Consider the following 17,874-nt stretch of genomic DNA (forward strand, 5'->3'; position numbering starts at 1 on the left):
GCGGAACGCGCGGGCGCGGGGCGCGGTTTCCGTGCCGCGCCGGGCCGGCCCCGCCGCCATGGCCGCGGTGCCGGCGGAGCGGGAGAGGCCCCGGCGGCGAGAGGAGCGGGCCGGTGGCGCGAAGCGGCGGCGGCGGGATGAGCCCCCTCAGGAGCCGCCGGAGAGGCCGGGAGAGAGCCCGCGGGAGCCTCCGGCCGAGCCCGGGTACCTGGCGCTGGCCCGCGGGCTGCTGGCCGGCAGCGCCCCGGCCCGCCGCAGCCCGGCGCCCGCCCGGCCCGCCGGGGAACCCGCGGATGGGGATCCCGGAGATGGGGACGATCTGCTGGGGCAGCTGATCCGAGACCTGGTAGGGCTGCGCGGGGCCGGGGGCGGCCCTGGGGCTGCGGCGGGGACGGGCCGGGCCCCGGGCGGGGTCGCGGTGGGGCCGGTACCGGAGCACCGAGAGAGCTCGGCTGAGGGGCCGCGGGGAGCGGCGAGCAAAGGGGACCTTAAATTTGTGTTCCTGTGTGCTTGTTTATAACCTCATCTTCTGAATATACATCCGTTTACAAAGTTTTAACCCTTCAGAATCCGCCTGTCCTGTGTAATGGCACGGGGTGGGATTGTTGGGGTGTCCTAGGCGGGGCTCGGTAATCCTCGAGGGTCCTTTCCAACTCGAGATATGCCATGATTCTATGAAATAATATCTTTTTTCTTTTAAGATTTTTTGTTGTTTACTCAGGCATTTGATGTGAGTGCAGTAATTAAGGATATCCTGCCTTGTGACACAGCAGCATAGTGAGAAAACAAGTTTAATTCTTTAAGTAAAGGGGGTAATTTGGAAATAGTCTTAAATACAGTTCTGAACCAGATAAAAGTTACTTTGGTAAATCCTCTAAATGCCATAGAGATGTTATTTACAGTATAGGAAAACTAAGGGGGAAACCAATTTTCTTGGTTCTCTCTAACCTCACTATGACTAATTACTCTTTGCTTAAAAAAATTAAAAGGAACAGATTAAATTTCTGTCTGCAAGGCACAAATTAATCCATTTTACAGAATTAGTGCTCCATTAGCACACAGGAGCCCGAATCTGTCTCAGAGGGGCTGGTTGTATTTGAGTTTTGGACTCATTCCAGTAGACTTTTAGACGGACTGGTGCTGACTTAGCATCCCTGCTTCCTTGTGCTGAGGACAGGCTGCAGGAATTTTTGGGGTGTGGGAAGACCTGGCTGTGCCCCTAATGTTAGGATTGCATTAGAATGTGTGAAAAATGCCTGTTTTATGATTGGCTTTTCACAAATATTAAAATGAATGTTCTATGTGTTGTGTTAGAAAGTAATGCTGTATTCATTGTCTTAAGTAGTGTGTTAAATATAGTTTTGGGTTATAAAAAAAATATGTTAAAATAGAAACTATGCTATGTAAGATACTTGTTTTAAAGAAAGGACTCGCAGCGAGATAGCAGCCCCAGACACCTGAATCTTTCAGAGGAAAAGAATTTATTGCCCTCTTATCAGAAGAAATGAACTTCTTCCTACCTCGAAGGTGCTGTTAGGATTAAGGGGAAGAAATTGACAGTGCCCAGACAGAACCCTGTGTTTGAATGGAATTTATGCATCATGGATGAGGTGTAGGAATATACAACAAGCTGTTGCTTTTAAGGGTTAATCCTTTGTTAACCGTGTCCTTTTTGGGGCTCGTGCTGCCCAGAAAAGGTACCCAGAATGTCTGTAACTCTTTGCCTCTATTGTCTCATATTGTCCTAATTCAAATTGTCCAAATTATTATTACTCTAATTGTATTACTATTTTTGTAACTATTTTATACTATTTTATAACATCAACTATTTTATAACATTTTATTACTATTAAACTTTTTAAATTTTAAAAACAAGTGATTGGCGTTTTTCACAGAATGGAATCAGTTTGAATTTGTGCTGTGCTTCCAGAACCTCAGACAGATCCTACATCAGGATCATCCCCTCTTGGCACTTCCTAACCCCCATTCCTTTGCTTCTTTGTAGGTTTCTTCTACAGCTCCTCTTCATTTAAACTTGGACCCTTTGCAGCACCAAAGCAGAAAAAAAAGGCACTTCTGGGTTATTTGAAGCAGGGTATGAATCCTTGTGCAGCTCAGATTATAAAAAGCCTGTGCAGGTTGGGAGAGCTGGGGGTGCTCACCTGGAGAGGAGAAGGCTCCAGGGAGAGCTCAGAGCCCCTGGCAGGGCCTGAAGGGGCTCCAGGAGAGCTGGAGAGGGACTGGGGACAAGGGATGGAGGGACAGCACACAGGGAATGGCTCCCAGTGCCAGAGGGCAGGTATGGATGGGATATTGGGAATCAGGGATTGTTCCCTTGCAGGGAGTGGCCTCCACCTGCCAGAAGGGCAGGGCTGGATGGGAAATTGGGAATCAGGGATTGTTCCCTTGCAGGGAATGGCCTTCCCTGCCAGAAGGCAGGGATGGATGGGATATTGGGCAGAAATTGTTCTCTGAGAGGGTGTATGCTCCCACAGCCAGAGGGCAGGGATGGATGGGAATTGGGAATTGTTCCCTGGGAGGGGGCTGGCACAGGATCCCTGGAAGTTTTTTACTCTTTTCCCCTCCTTTCCTCTGTTGGTGCTGAGCCCTGTGTGAGCCCTGCTGTGCCTGCAGCCCTGATTCCTTGCAGTGAGACCCCAGTGTGCCCCCAGCCAGCCCAGCTCTGCTCTTGCACACGAGTCAAGCCCAGTTTGGAAGGAGCTCAACCGTGGTGCTGCCTTAGCCCGGAGCTCACAGCCCTTGCCCGGAGGCTCGGGAGCAGGATCGCTCCTGGCCAGCTCGGAGCCAAGGAGAGCTTCCCTTTGTGCTTTCCTTGGGTGTCCCCGCTGGGCACGGCTGGGATTTACAGCGCTCCAAAGCAAAACAGATCCTGCGGAGGGGGCAGGGACCAGGAGCAGCTTGTGCGGGGAAATTGGGGGTGAGGAGGGAGGGCAGCAGCAGGGCTGGCTGCAGCTCCTGCTCTAAGGAACTTCAGATCAAGTGGGAGGTTCCAGCGTGTGTGAAATGATGTTTTGTTGCTAAAAGACCTGATGGGAGCATTGCCCATGCCCTTAACACTTGCCTGTGTTTAGGTTGTCTTGTCCTTAGTGTGTCTTATCCTTTAAAAACCACACCACCACATTGTATTGGCATTTCCCTGAGTAACTGCTTTAAATAAACCCAGAATATCCCTTCTATTCTACTGGAAATGGCCCAGATTTGAATGAGAAGCTGTAGGGGAGACCTGCAAAGAAACAAAGGTACCAGACCTTCAAAGAAACAAAGACCAAAGTCCCCAGGAGATGATCCTGAGCTTCTGAAGGCAAACAGTGGAGATGGATTTTAACTGAGCAGCTGATTTTGTGCATGAGGATTGATGGGCAGTGATCAGGAGCACCTGTGGGGTGACAGAAACCAGAGAAAACACCACAGAGCAAAACTGGTCACATAGAAATAGTTATATATTATAGAAATAGTTATATATTATAGAAATTATATGTTATAGAAATAGAATTAGCTGATTAAACTCTTTCTCTATTATAGAGTATAAAAATTTTGAATATCTAGACAGGATAACAGCAAAGATAAATCTTGTTGTGATAACTGCATAAAGAAGATGCAATAATTATGTCATTAAACCAAACAGAATACATCTAGGAAAAATCTATGTGCTGCATTTAGCTGTTAGCTTAAATTGATGGATTTGGCTTCAGTTTTCTGTTTGAGATGCTCAATTAGTTAAAGGAGGAACATTTCATGTTAAAAATGCATTTTTATATTAGTAATGAAAGAAACCAACATTATCTCCATTCAGTTTTATTTAAAATATTTGTTCATTTTTCTGTCATAGGTGGAAAATAGATTGAGATAGATTGAAATCTTGCTGGTGAAATTAATAATGGGCATATGTCTTCAAAGTGATCATTTATTGGGTTTTTTGGGCACTTTAGCCAAACTGTTTCACTAGAACTTGTGTCCTGCCTTTCTCTGCCCTTTAAAGGGCCATGAAAGAAGGGAGGGGCAGAAAAACTGATATTTTCATGGAGCTGTGGTGGCCCTGAGGACACACCATTCCTTCTCCATACCATGGTAACTTCTCCTGCTGTCAAGCTGTGTGTTAAACCAGCCTCACCAATTATTTTCTCCTTTTTCCTTCCCAGAATGAAATCAATGAGGTTCCTTTTTTCGACGTGCAGCTCCCTTACGAGCTGGCACTGAAGATATTCCAGTACCTGGGCAAGGCTGAGCTGGGCAGGTGTGCTCAGGTGAGTGCTGCTGCCAGTTTGCTGCTTTGATTCCACTAAAAACTGGCAGAAATAGTGAAAAGCCAGGCACCTCGACCTTCTTTACCAAGGAACTCAGCTGGTTGTGCTTTCACTCACAGGAGGCAGTTCCAGAGCTGGATATTGGAAATGTGATGGTACATGAGCTGGATTTACAGCTGCACTTGAGCAGAGTTAAATAAAACATCTGTGGCTTGGGCAGCAGCAAAGCCTTAGAATTGAAAATAAATAGTGCAGAGATATTTTGATTTGAATGAGTGTTTTGAAGCATTTTTGATTCAGTGTTTAGGACTCAGCACTTGGCAGTGCTGAGGGCATGGCAAGAGCTGCTCCTCCCAGTTTCCAGCATGGGATTGAACCACAGACTTTGGAGTAACTTTTTGTCTGTGAGGCTGAATTCTTAAATGACTCTGATTTCCTCTCCCCACCCCTGCAAGGGGTTTATATTTTTCTTTTCTGACACTTTCAGATGATGCTCTCAGCAGTCTGTACTCAGGCATGGTCCTTAATTTACGTGTAGTTGTAAACTCCCTGTCTCTTCCAGAACTTTACTGAAACACTCACTCTCACCTCATTCTACTCAGGGTTGTTCAGCCCACACTGTTGGGCCTCTTTATTTCCTTTCTTCACACACTGAATGATGAAGCTCCTCTCTCAATGAGTCTTCAAAGCCAACTTAATTGGCAAGTGCTGATTACCCAGTGGAATCAAGCAGAATATTGTGGATATAATTCCATCTTCTCCTGTGGCCACTGTTTAGGGTTCCAGGCTGGTGGTCATTAACTTTCACATACAGAGCTCATCTTGCAACCTCACAAAAACCCAATCTGAACCATTCTTTGTGTTACAAACAGTCCAGGGCATGGTTTGAGTGGAAGAGAAAAATGTTACTGTGTGAAAACTGAGAAGTGACAGACAGGGTGTGTTGAGGATGGCTGAACTTAAATATTCTGCAGATGGTCCAGGCATTGAAAGGAAATTGGGCTTTTAATGTTCAGTGTGAGTGTGCTGTAGTGTTAAATAGCTACAAGTGGTTATTGCTTAAATCTTTGAGTTGCTAATGCCTTTTAGGGACAGGGACTGTTTAAAGAAAATTAATTCCTTGTGCAGGGCTGCTCTTGCAGAGGGGAAAATTCTCTAAGATTATTTTTTGGTGCTGTCCAGGACAGGGAAGTTTTCAGATGTGCTCAAGTTTCTGTCCCTTGGGGTTGAGATATGCCATCAGTAAAGGCCACAGCCCATGGCATGGAACAGGGTTGCATTTTTGAAGTGGATTAGTTTAAGGTTTTTCTCTTTTTCCCCCTCCTTAGGCATGATCACTTTACCTCATGGCATAGTAAAAAGATTGGCTGCTAAGGCTGCTCCTTTTCCCTGTGCTTAGGGCTGCACTGGATTTCTCTCCACTTTGCTTTTTAGCTTGAACCTGTTCTCATAAGATGTGTTTTAACAGAGACAGTTTTCCACATTTCTCATTCTCCTGTTCCCAAGTCACTGTTCCTTTGTGGCAGCTGAGCGAGTGCCCAGTGTTTCACAGGGCTTTCCCAATCAGATGAATATCCAGTGCAGAGCTGGCTTCTTTTTAACTGTTCAAATAAAAAGCAGAGCCATAAAAATAAATAGCATTTTCATTTTTCTCCTGGTGGTTTTGTTTTTGAAGGGGGGGAGCCCTCTTCTGTTCCATGGAAAACCCTGCTGCTTTATGGTGTTATCCTAGAAAGGTTTTTTTTTATGAAGGTGCCTTGGGATTTCAGTGAAATTGGGCCAGTTGGTGGAATTGGCATCATGATTCACGTGAGTGCCTTTGGAGAAAACCTGTTTGCTTGGTTCTTTATGCCAAATTGGTAACCAGCTAACAGGAAAGGAGCCTGACTGCAGAGCCTCTCTGAGATTTAATCACACCACAGACTGTCTGGAGAACTTGAATTTCACCTTGATATTTCCCTCTCCCTTGCTCCCCCACAGCTTTTCTCTGATTTTTGGAATTAGTAGTGTAAAGCACAGCCTGTCTGTGTGGCACTGGAAGTACAGGAGTCTGTAAATAAATAAAGCTCAGCTCCTCAGAGCCTGAGCTCTGCTGGGTCTGCAGTAGGGGGGTGACATTCAGCAGCATCCACCACACCAGTCCCTGTTGATATCCCACGTTTGGAATTCAAGGAGGAAAGTATCCAGGGCTTCATGTAGCACAGAACAGGCCAGGGTAAGGCAGAATTCTGTCCTGTGAGCACTTTCTGATTGTGTTCTGACCATTGGCAGAAATATCTGTACCATGAATGACTCCTGTGGCTGTTACAGGTTTGGGGACAGTCACTCCTTCCTCCTGGTCAGGGTGTAGAGGGAAAGGAAAACAATCCCAACACCACAAATGTCACAAACTGAAGTGTCCTTGTGTGATTTAGGGCTGATACTGTAAATACATTTATTTTATAATTGTATGGCTTGGAGACCTGGCCTTTATGGTTCAGCTTGGTGATGAGGGGATGTGTTTGAATTCAGCAACACTGAATTTTGGCAGTTTTGTTTCTGTGGGAAATTCCTTTGACCTGTTAGGTTTTCATCTTAGAGAAGGCTTAGGAGTGTTTACCAACACAGGAATTGTGTATGTATCTAGGGCAAGGGAGACTGTTTCTAGGAATTTTGAATGAATTGTCATGCATAAATCAAGAATTTCAGCTGGATCCCTGGGAATGTCCCAGGCCAGGTTGGACAGGGCTGGAGCAGCCTGGGACAGTGGGAGGTGTCCCTGGCCATGGCAGGGGTGACACTGGGTGGTCTTTAAGGTCCCTTCCAGGCCAAACCATTTTGTGCTCAGGGCTGTGAGCAGAAAAGATGAGCAGCTTCCATCAGAATGGCTTTGGATGAAACACTTGGCACTGTTTCTTGTACTGAGCTCAAAGTCCAGCGAGTTCTAATTGAGGCCCCTGGTCCCAGCAAATGAGCCTTGACTCTGCCTTTGTGTGTCTGGGGAAGAAAATAAACCTAGTGAAATAAAAACCATTATCAGATGCAGAGGGATGAATAAACCTTCATTAGGATTTGAGCCAGTTGATTTAGATGGGATTAGAAGAAATTTTGGATTTGATGGAAGAGGTGGGGTTTTTTAGGGGGAAAAATATCCCCCAGAGGCAAAACCAAATAGCAAAGCCTGTGTCAGCAAAAGCTTTTGAAGTCCTTCAGAACATTATTACTTGCTGAACTATAAAATATAAAACTGTCCCTCTGTGGAGCTCAAGGGAACCCAAACTTTCTTTGCTGAGAGCAGTTGTAAAAAGATAATAGGAACGCTGAAGACAAAATTAAATTCAGGACTCCAAATCTATAAACAAGTCTGTAAGATGTTGTCATTGATCCTTGCTGGAGTTTCTGTTCAGTTTAGATTTGGAAAGAGTTTTAACAAGAGCTTTGCACATCTCAGCTGCTCTCCAGCACCCAGCTTTTGGGTGCATGTAAATAAAGCCATAATGCCCTGGCTTTTGGGGCCTCACCTGAAACTCCAAGTCAAGCAGATCTAATCAAGCTGACTTGAAGCCAATGGCTGGTTTTAATGCTGCAGCTCACAGTGGTGCTGTAAAGTGAAATGCTTGAGACTCTTTATTAGTGATTTCGTGCAGCTGAGCCTCGCTCAGTGGGGTTTTACAAGGGATTGGCATGTGAGTTTGGGGCTGTAAGGAAAGGCTGGGTTAGGGACCCTTTGGAAATTCAGGCTTGTAAAGCAGCAGGGTTCACTGTAATTTGATTGAAAAAAAATCAGGATAGGATAGGATCTTTATTCCCCCTGAAAGTTGAAAAGGCAGGCAGAATTTTATGTAGCTCCCCCCCCCCCTTTTCTTTTGTTTTACTGTCTTTATAAAATGCTTTTAAGACCTTGAAACTTGAAAGGTCTGTGCGATATTGTCTGTTTTGGCAGGCTGAAAGGTGTGTGTTTATTTTTGATTTTTCTTTTGGAAAGCAAGGCAAGAGCTGGCCTGGTTTGGCTGTGCTTCCCTGTGCGTGTGCTCAGCCTGTCCCTGTCAGGAAAATGTTGCTGCTGTTTGGGGAGGGGGCAGAGGTTCTGCCTGGGGGGCTCCACTCCTGCACCACAGCTGCTCTTCTGGTGTGTCAGCAGAAAGCTGCTTTGGGGTTTTGTTTTTTTTTTGTGTTCTTGGAGCAATAACACAGATATTTATCCTACTTTTAAATCAAATGGAGAGCAAATTCCTGATGGTTTGGGTTTGGGATTGCCTCTCTTTGGTGCTTTTGAAGTGCTGAGTGTGTCCCTCCAGGGACAGGAGCGCTCAGCACTTGGATTGCAGGGTGCTGTGTGTTGCTGGAGCAGCCTCAGTGCTGGTTCTGTCATTTCAGGGCATTTTTCTTGCCCTGTGCAGGTTGTTTCCTTTGTCAGAGGATGGACAGGGATTGTCTCCCTCTGCCACTTTGCTCTGAGGGCTCTGGGTGATCCAGAATGTTCATTTTGCTGCTTTTGGATATTCCTATTTGAGCATTGCTTTTCTCTGTAGCTCTCAAACCTTGAAAACACTTGCAGGTTACTCAGATCACCCCTTCTTTCATCATATTAAACATTTTCTATGTGTGTGTCACTGTGGAAAAAATGGCAAATAAATATAAAGAGATGGTCCTGGGGGAGTTTGTGTCCATGTGAGGCTTGGATTCTTGGCATAATCTGGGGACTGAAATGAACATTAGATGCTTAATTGTAACTTACTAAAAATGATGTCAGTCTCAGAAGGTTCTTTTAATCTTTTTAGAACCAGAGCACAATTGATTGCTGCTTTCACCAGTCGTGGCTTTCATTGGTTACATCTGTTTTTTTAAATTAAGAATTACAGAGGAAAAAAAAAAAAAGCTACTTAAGTTGGCTCTTACCTCTTGAATCTTTAATTCTGAGCCCACAATTGATTGTGATGAAGCTGTTCTCTCTGGAATGGGCAGCAACTTGAGGCTGCTTGAAAAACTTAATAATTCATTCCTATTTATGCATACTGTAATACAATAGGTTATAAATCACTAATGTCATACCCCTAATCAGGCATTGTCAGTGGGACTTCAGAGATGTGGTGCTGTGATCTGAGAGGGTTTCTTAGCTACAAATATGAAAATATATTCATATTTTTGCTCTAAGCTCACAATTCTCTCTTAATTGTTTTCTTGCTGCTTTTCCTGTCAAAATTTTCCAGTCACTGATATTTCAGGTTGACAGTGTGGCCACTAAACTGCTGTCTATGTTATGTGGAGTTTCAGTGGAGTATAAACTCATTTATTTCCTGAAGAAACCACAGAAAACAAGCCTTTTGTTAAAAATCTGGGGTTTTTATACACTCAGGTGTATAAAGATTGAACAAATATATTTGTTAAAATAAGACTTTCATATTAATTTATTAATATTAATAATATCTCTTGTATTAATTTCTACCTTAATATGAAATATTAAATAGTATCTGAAATATAAAATCTCATTTTTCCTTATCCATTTATGAGAGATCCATGTATAAACATTGATTTCTAGGTCAGCAGGACATGGAAAATCCTTGCAGAAGATGAAGTGTTGTGGTACCAGCTGTGCCAGGAGGAGGGATACCTGTTGGACATGAGCATCTCTGACCATTCCTGCTGGAAACTCGCCCTCAAAAACTGCAGAGCCAGAGAGCACATGCTGAAAACCAACTGGAAGGTGAGAGGGAAATGAAGGAATTGGGGGAAAATTGGAATGGGGAAAAATTGGAATGGGGAAAATTGGGAACCTGCTTAGAGCATGTGGAAGAGGAGAGTTGGTGCTGATTTCTGCAGCTTCTCTTTCCCAGTTGAAAGCTGCTGGGGGGTTTTGGGGTAGCAGTAGCAAAGCTGGGGGTTTGCCAGCAGCAGGTTTTGGTGGATAAAGGAATGGGAACACCCAGCCTGTGTCTCTCTGCAGAACCGTGTGGGTGCCGTGAGCCAGCTGCACTACGAGCCCGGCCGTGTCCTGTGCGACGTCCACTGCTGCGACGGCGTGGTCATGGCGGGGTGAGCACGGGGCTGGCACTGCCCTCTGCGGCTGCACGGGGCTGGCACTGCCCTCTGCACCTTCCATAGAGTGTGCACTGCCCACTGCATCTTCCATAGAGTGTGTAATGCCCACTGCACCTTCCATAGAGTGTGCACTGCCCACTGCACCTTCCATAGAGTGTGTAATGCCCACTGCACCTTCCACAGAGTGTGTAATGCCCACTGCACATTCCATAGAGTGTGTAATGCCCACTGCATCTTCCATAGATTGTGTAATGCCCACTGCACCTTCCATAGAGTGTGCACTGCCCACTGCATCTTCCAGAGAGTGTGTAATGCCCACTGCACCTTCCACAGAGTGTGCACTGCCCACTGCACCTTCCATAGAGTGTGTAATGCCCACTGCACCTTCCATAGAGTGTGCACTGCCCACTGCAGCTGCACCAGGGTCTGCAGTGCTCACTGCACCTTCCACAGAGTGTGTAATGCCCACTGCACCTCCTATAGAGTGTGTAATGCCCACTCCACCTCCTATAGAATGTGCACTGCCCACTGCACCTTCCACAGAGTGTGCACTGCCCACTGCATCTTCCATAAATGTGCACTGCCCACTGCACCTTCCATAGAGTGTGTAATGCCCACTCCATCCTCTATAGAGTGTGTAATGCCCACTCCAACCTCTATAGGGTGTGTAATGCCCACTCCATCTTCTATAGTGTGTGTAATGCCCACTCCATCCTCTGTAGGGTGTGTAATGCCCACTGCACCTTCTATAGGGTGTGTAATGCCCACTCCATCCTCTATAGAGTGTGTAATGCCTACTCCATCCTCTGTAGAGTGTGTAATGCCCACTCCACCTTCTGTAGGGTGTGTAATGCCCACTCCATCCTCTATAGAGTGTGTAATGCCCACTCCACCTTCCATAGAGTGTGTAATGCCCACTGCACCTTCCATAGAGTGTGTAATGCCCACTCCATCCTCTGTAGAGTGTGTAATGCCCACTCCATCTTCTGTAGGGTGTGTAATGCCCACTCCATCCTCTGTAGAGTGTGTAATGTCCACTCCATCTTCTATAGAGTGTGTAATGCCCACTCCATCTTCTATAGGGTGTGTAATGCCCACTCCACTTTCTATAGGGTGTGTAATGCCCACTTCATCTTCTGTAGGGTGTGTAATGCCCACTGCACCTTCCATAGGGTGTGTAATGCCCACTCCATCCTCTGTAGAGTGTGTAATGCCCACTCCATCCTCTATAGAGTGTGTAATGTCCACTCCACCTTCTATAGAGTGTGTAATGTCCACTCCACCTTCTATAGAGTGTGTAATGCCCACTCCACCTCCTATAGAGTGTGTAATGCCCACTCCACCTTCTATAGAGTGTGTAATGCCCACTCCACCTTCTATAGAGTGTGTAATGCCCACTCCACCTCCTATAGAGTGTGTAATGTCCACTCCACCTTCTATAGAGTGTGTAATGTCCAGTCCACCCCCTATAGAGTGTGTAATGCCCACTCCATCCTCTGTAGAGTGTGTAATGCCCACTGCACCTTCCATAGAGTGTGTAATGCCCACTCCATCCTCTATAGAGTGTGTAATGCCCACTCCACCTTCTATAGGGTGTGTAATGCCCACTCCATCCTCTGTAGAGTGTGTAATGCCCACTCCATCCTCTGTAGGGTGTGTAGTGCCCACTCCACCTTCTATAGAGTGTGTAATGCCCACTGCACCTTCTATAGAGTGTGTAATGCCCACTCCATCTTCTATAGTGTGTAATGTCCACTCCATCCTCTATAGAGTGTGTAATGTCCAGTCCACCTTCTATAGAGTGTGCAATGCTCCCTCCATCCTCTATAGAATGTGTAAAGCTTGCTCCATCTTCTGTAGTGTGTAAGGCCCCCTCCATCCTCTATAGAGTGTGTAAAGGTTGCTCCATCTTCTATAGAGTGTGTAATGCCCACTGCACCTTTTATAGTGTGTAATGTTCACTCCATGTGTTACAGAATGTGTAATGTCCATTGCACCTGCAACAGTGTGTAGTGCCTGCTCCATCCTTACCAGAGTGTGTAATTCCCACTCTACCTTTACCAGGCTGTGAAATGCCCACTCCACCTTCAATAGAATGTGTAATGCTCATTTTATCTTCACCAGAGTGTCTAATGCTCACTCCACCTTTAATAGAGTGTGTAAAGCTTGCACCATCCTTACCAGGCTGAGTAATACTCCTTCCACCTCTACCAGGCTGTGTAATGCCCACTCCATCTTTACCAGTCGGTGTAGGGCTCACTCCACCTTCACCACCTGAAATCTCAGGTGCTTCTTTTAATAAATTCAAAAGCAGCACCTATTTGTTGCTTAATTAATTAACCTTAATTCTGTTAAGAATGGATTCACCTGCAGTTCCTTAAGTGACTGATGAGGATGTTTATCTACAATTTACCTCAGCAGTTCAAATTTTTATGGAACTATTCAAAAGTTATCTCATGTGCAAGTAGTCCCTGTAAAAACTCAGGTGCTTTCTGATGAACTCCATCTATTGTTTTGTTCTGGAAGCACCCAGAATGTATTAAACATTTTACACATCTACCAAAAAAATCCCCCTTTTTAATGTTTTTTCCTAAAAATCTCTTAATCACAAAGGTAGCTTGTCACAGCACAAAAATAACTTTAGAAGGGCTGTTACTTTTCTCCATTCTTACTTAAAAGACAATCTGGGAGGAAAATAACCCACTCAGAATAGATAAACTCGAACTTCTCTTTTCCTAATATAGAAGTTTTCTGGACCTTGGTTTAATGTTATCTATTCATGTGGTTTATACTCTTAAATACAATTTTAAGAGTCTCACAAATTTTTAGAAGAGGTTACAGTGATTCTCCCAGGAAGTGTGAGGCTTTCCTGTGTTCTGTTTGAATTTCACAGGTTCAGTAATTAGTAACCCTCCAGAAATGCCATGAGTAAATAAAAATTATGGTATGAATAAAACTATTACATTGTCCTTGGCATACCAGAGTTAAATGTGTAATTGTAGCACTTCATGTTAATGGTGTGGGACTGAGGAAACTGCTTCTAAAATACTTCAAAATTCACAGACTGGTTATAAGAAAGATGCCTGGAAAACTCTTAATTCATGGAAATCCTTTTGAATACTCTTGGACAGCTGAGAGCAGGACTCTAAACTATCAGACAGCAAACCCAGTTTTCTCCATGCTGCTGCCAAAACCTCCAGCTCTTCTTTTCCTTCATTTTCTCTTTTGTATTTATATCCAAACCTGCAGTAGATAGGAATTATGCAGATTAAATTACATTTCTGAAGTATTAATAAGCACAGGTTGTGAATCCTGCATATTAAATCAAATAGTCCATATTTTGGCTTGTTGTATTAAAGAAGTTGGGTCCTGACAGTTGCACACACACTTTTCATGTTGGTTCTCCAGTTCCTCCAGTATCTCCTGATTCTCTTGGTGAATTTACATCAGGGGTGTGATGCAATTAAATAATTCAGATACCTGAAAACAGGTGAGCAGGTAAGAGACCACTGAGGGAAATCTGCATGTGTGTATACTTTAGGAAAAAATGATGTTCACTTAAATGACTTTCCAGTAATTTCTCTGAAAAATGAATTATCTCTTTATGAAGCTGTGAGCATGTGTTTGATAAAACAACATGAAGAAATTAAAATCCAGCTGTTTGGATTTACCTGCTTAGTAAATGAAGAGTTTAGAGCATTAGAACACAAAAGTTATGTCCTTTGCTGTTTACTGCTTGTCCTTCACTCTGGTTGGTCTCTTAAATTGGTAAATGGTAAATATCAAACAAGGGAGACTTCAATTTGTAACTAAAACTTCAGAGGGCATCAGCAAATTGTGCAGAGAAATACTTTATGTGCATTTGGTAAGTATTTAGGATATTGAGGAATTTGTTGGGGTTTTGTTGTTTGCTGTGTTTTTATTTTTAAAATCCAACCACAACCCTCCCCTGTCTCTCCCAGCTTATAAAATTGAACTTAATGGCATTGTGCTTTCAAATTTGTCATAACAGTGTAATGAATCTGGTGATCAATAACAAACTGTTGTGTTCTTTCAGTGCTGAAGAAGTAATTTAATAGCTGAGGTTTACAAAGTCAATTCTCCTCTCAGTATAAATATCAATTATCTGTTACATTTAATGATTCTCTCTCCTGTTTCACAAACACTGTGCTCAGCTTTGCATGGGAATAATCAGTGATTACAGAGGGACCTGTGTGTCTGAATGTGTGAGTTTGCAAGGCCTGGTGCTGCTAATCCAGAATTGTGGGGCATTAACCAAAGATTTTCTATTCTGAATATTTTCTATTCCCAATAGTTTCTATTTCTGCTCAGGGCTGCTCAGTTTTGAGCAGGTTTTTGGATCATAATTCCACTGCTGGTGCTCCAGCCCCTTCCCTGGGCACGCTCCAGCCCCTCCAGGTCCTTTTTGTCTTGAGGGGCCCAGAACTGGGCAGAGGATTGGAGGCGCCCCAGGAGTGCCCAGAGCTTTGCCCTGGGACAGCCCAGGTGCCCTTGGCCCCTTGCACACCTGGGCACACCTGGGCACACCTGGGCACACCTGGGCTGGTTGGTGCCCAGCTGATGCCACCCGCACCCCCAGGGCTTTGTCCACCTTGTGCAGCCTCCAGCATTCCCTGATGATGGTGGCCCAGGGTAGGACCCTGCACTTGGCCCTGCTGATGTTCTGTGCCAGAACTTTGCCTGGCACTGAGTTCAGGCTGACAGGGCAGTGAAATAAACAGGGCAGGAGATGTTTGTCCTTTTTAATGGCTTTATTAAAAATCAGCTCGGGTGGGAAGAACCGAGGGCTTGCACTCACAGTGCTGCTGCTCCCAGGAGTGGCACAGAGGAGGAGGAACAGTGCAGCTTTGTCCACTGGTCTGCAGGCAGAGCTGGGGCTTCCATCCTCACAAGACCATCAGGAGCTTGCCAGTTTTTCAGTTTCAGATTCACATCCTCTTCTCCACCATCCAGGTGCCATCCTCCAGGAAGCAGCAGGGTGTCACTGACAAAAGGGGGATTCCCAGCCATCAATAACAGGTGGATTGTCACAGACATCTTTTATGAAAAATCCTTTCCTTAGGATTTTTCCTCCTGAGAAGCTGAGAGGCCTCAGGAACAAAATGTAAACATTGATTATCTGCTGCTGTGGAATGCAACAGGTGCATCTGTGATTGGTCTCACGTGGTTGTTTCTAATTAATGGCCAATCAAAGTGAGCTGGCTCGGTCAGAGAGTCTGAGCCACAAGCCTTTGTTATCATTCTTTCTTTTTCTGTTCTTATCTTAGCCAGCCTTCAGATGAAATCCTTTCTCCTATTCTTTTAGTATAGTTTTAATATGATATATATAATAAAATCAAGCCTTCTGAAACATGGAGTCAGATCCTCATCTCTTCCCTCATCCTAAGACCCCTGTGAACACGGTCACAGTAGTTAATGAAAATGACAGGTGATTACAACAATTTGTTGTTGTACAACAATAACAGTTACAACTCTACTCTGGCAGCAACTGACCCAACCTATGAACTCTGAAACCTTTTAAAAAAATGGGCAACTTTTCTACTCATAACAGGCAGCATTTCCCTGGATCCTCCTTCCAGCCCAGCTCCTGGATGGGCATCACTGAGCTCAGCTCACGGATTGCTGAGCTCAAGGGTGGGAAGTGTTGGGGTGAGCTCTGCCCCCCTCCCTCAGCAGCCTGGGGTGTGTCCCCAGGTCTGCAGCAGGATGCCAACCATTTCCCCTTGGGTCATGGGCCTTCATTCTGCTCCCTGCCCCTGCTTTCCAGCCTGGGGACCCTGAGGACAGCGCCATAATTCCCTCAGCCTTTTCCTCATCTTTTGTCACTGTTTCTCCCTGATCCAATAAAAATGGAGATTCTCCTTAGCAATCCTTTGTTGCTGATGTATTTATAGAAACATCTTTTTTTTTTTCTGGCAGCAGCAAGATGAAGCTATAGTTGGGCTGAGAGGAGTTCTGGTTGGAGAGAGCAGGAATGCTGGGCTTGGTGGTGTTTGGGAATCTTGGAGCAAGCCTGGAGTCACTGATTGATTTGAACCTCTGCTGTACTAGGGGTCATCTTGTCATCTTCCCTGTCCTGCTTCAAACTTTGTTGCAAAGTAGAATCATTTTTATTTTAGCTGCCGTAGAGCTTTTTAGTCTTTCTGAAAGGGAATTTGAACAGGTTGTGGGCAGAGTGACTTAAACCAGCAGCTGTAATTTATAGAGGCACAGTGTGAGCTGGTTCAGGAGCAGCTCTTTATTAATCTGTGAAGGAAGCAAAGGCACAGAAACACGCAGAGAAACGCTCCTATTCCATGCACTCTCCCTTGTCCCCACGCTGCTGGCCAGGCTGAGGCCAGGAGATGGCAGAATTTCAGGGATTGATTGAGTGCAACCTGAGCTGGGAGCCGAGGTGGCAGCGAGCAGCTCCCCTTTGTGCTGCCTGACATCAGCTAATTCAATCTGGCCTGCACGCAGAGCTTCTTGTGTTTGTCATTAAAATTTCATCCCGGTGGTTACCAGGCTTGTTTTCTGGGTCAGCCCCTGAGTCCCTTTTCATTTGAGCCAGCGGTGTTTGTGGTTACCTCACTCCCAATCAATGCTGGATTCGCCAGCCTTTCTACAGTTACACGTCTCGAAGGATCCTCTCTAAAGGGATGATGTTCTCCCCCTCATCCCCCATTCAAATGGAGTTTCAGCCCGAAGTCAGAGCTTACTTAAAGCAATTATATAGCTGCTTGCTTGGCTTTTAGAAATTCCTGCTGGTGATGAGGCTCCCTGAGCCTGATGCTGTCATTTACTGTGCAGAATGCCTGCATTGCTTCACTTTCTCTTACCAAAATCTGGATTTATGTGAGTTTTTTTAAAGCAAATGCACGTTCAGACAGTAAAATTGCTACTTTTTTGCTACCTTTTTTCCTTTTGCTACCTGTTTTTCAGAGGTTGGGTCAAAGTGATCTGAGAACTTGTATGTGGTCCTTGTTTGACCTTGTCATTCCAGAGGATCCCATGGCACATCCTGAGCCTGCTGCTCCTGACTGGCTCTGAAATATTCACCTGTGGCTGGTCTTGAGCCCTGGGGTGAGCTTGCCTTGTGCTGCTGGTGCCCATCTCCCCTCACAGCTCACCCCTGAAACCACACCAGGCGGGCTTTGAGGGGAATGTGTTAATTTTTTAATGCTTGCAGGAAAAGCACTGTGGCTTCACTGCTGCTGGTGATGGCTCTGAAAATAAAAGAGTCAGACCAGAGTCAGAGCACCCTTCCCAGACCCAGAACTATAAACTATCATCTTTTTCTTCAGTTTTGCATGTCTGAGTGGTGGCCTGGTAGTGAAGAGCTTGGCCACAAACTGATTTAGCAGATGCTGTGAGGAGTTCCTGCACCTCTTACAGACTGGGAAATCAGCCCTGGCTGCTCTTGAAATTTTAATTTCAGATGTTTTCCTCCTGTCCCCCCTAAGTGCTGCCTAATTTCCTCGAGATTTGAGGAGTTAGGACTGGTGAGATTCATCTGCTGCTTGCCTCGATAAAGCAGCAGATTCACATTTCTCCCTTTTCAGGGTGGGGCACACCTGGCACAGGTGATGTT

At 45.2% G+C, this 17,874-nt stretch overlaps 1 protein-coding gene across 1 annotated transcript in view; it reads left to right on the forward strand.

Moving 5' to 3' along the window:
• The window catches only part of FBXW8 (F-box and WD repeat domain containing 8), a 67,593-nt gene continuing 49,719 nt past the window's right edge, over window positions 1-17,874 (forward strand). Inside the window, exons 1-4 of the mRNA XM_074554362.1 lie at window positions 1-346; window positions 4,161-4,265; window positions 9,784-9,948; window positions 10,189-10,277. Of these exons, the coding sequence (XP_074410463.1) occupies window positions 59-346; window positions 4,161-4,265; window positions 9,784-9,948; window positions 10,189-10,277 (647 nt within the window). The 5' untranslated portion in view covers window positions 1-58. The remainder of the gene's footprint in view (window positions 347-4,160; window positions 4,266-9,783; window positions 9,949-10,188; window positions 10,278-17,874) is intronic.

This window comes from Zonotrichia albicollis, chromosome 18 (genome assembly GCF_047830755.1).
Source record: "Zonotrichia albicollis isolate bZonAlb1 chromosome 18, bZonAlb1.hap1, whole genome shotgun sequence".
NCBI lineage: Eukaryota > Metazoa > Chordata > Aves > Passeriformes > Passerellidae > Zonotrichia > Zonotrichia albicollis.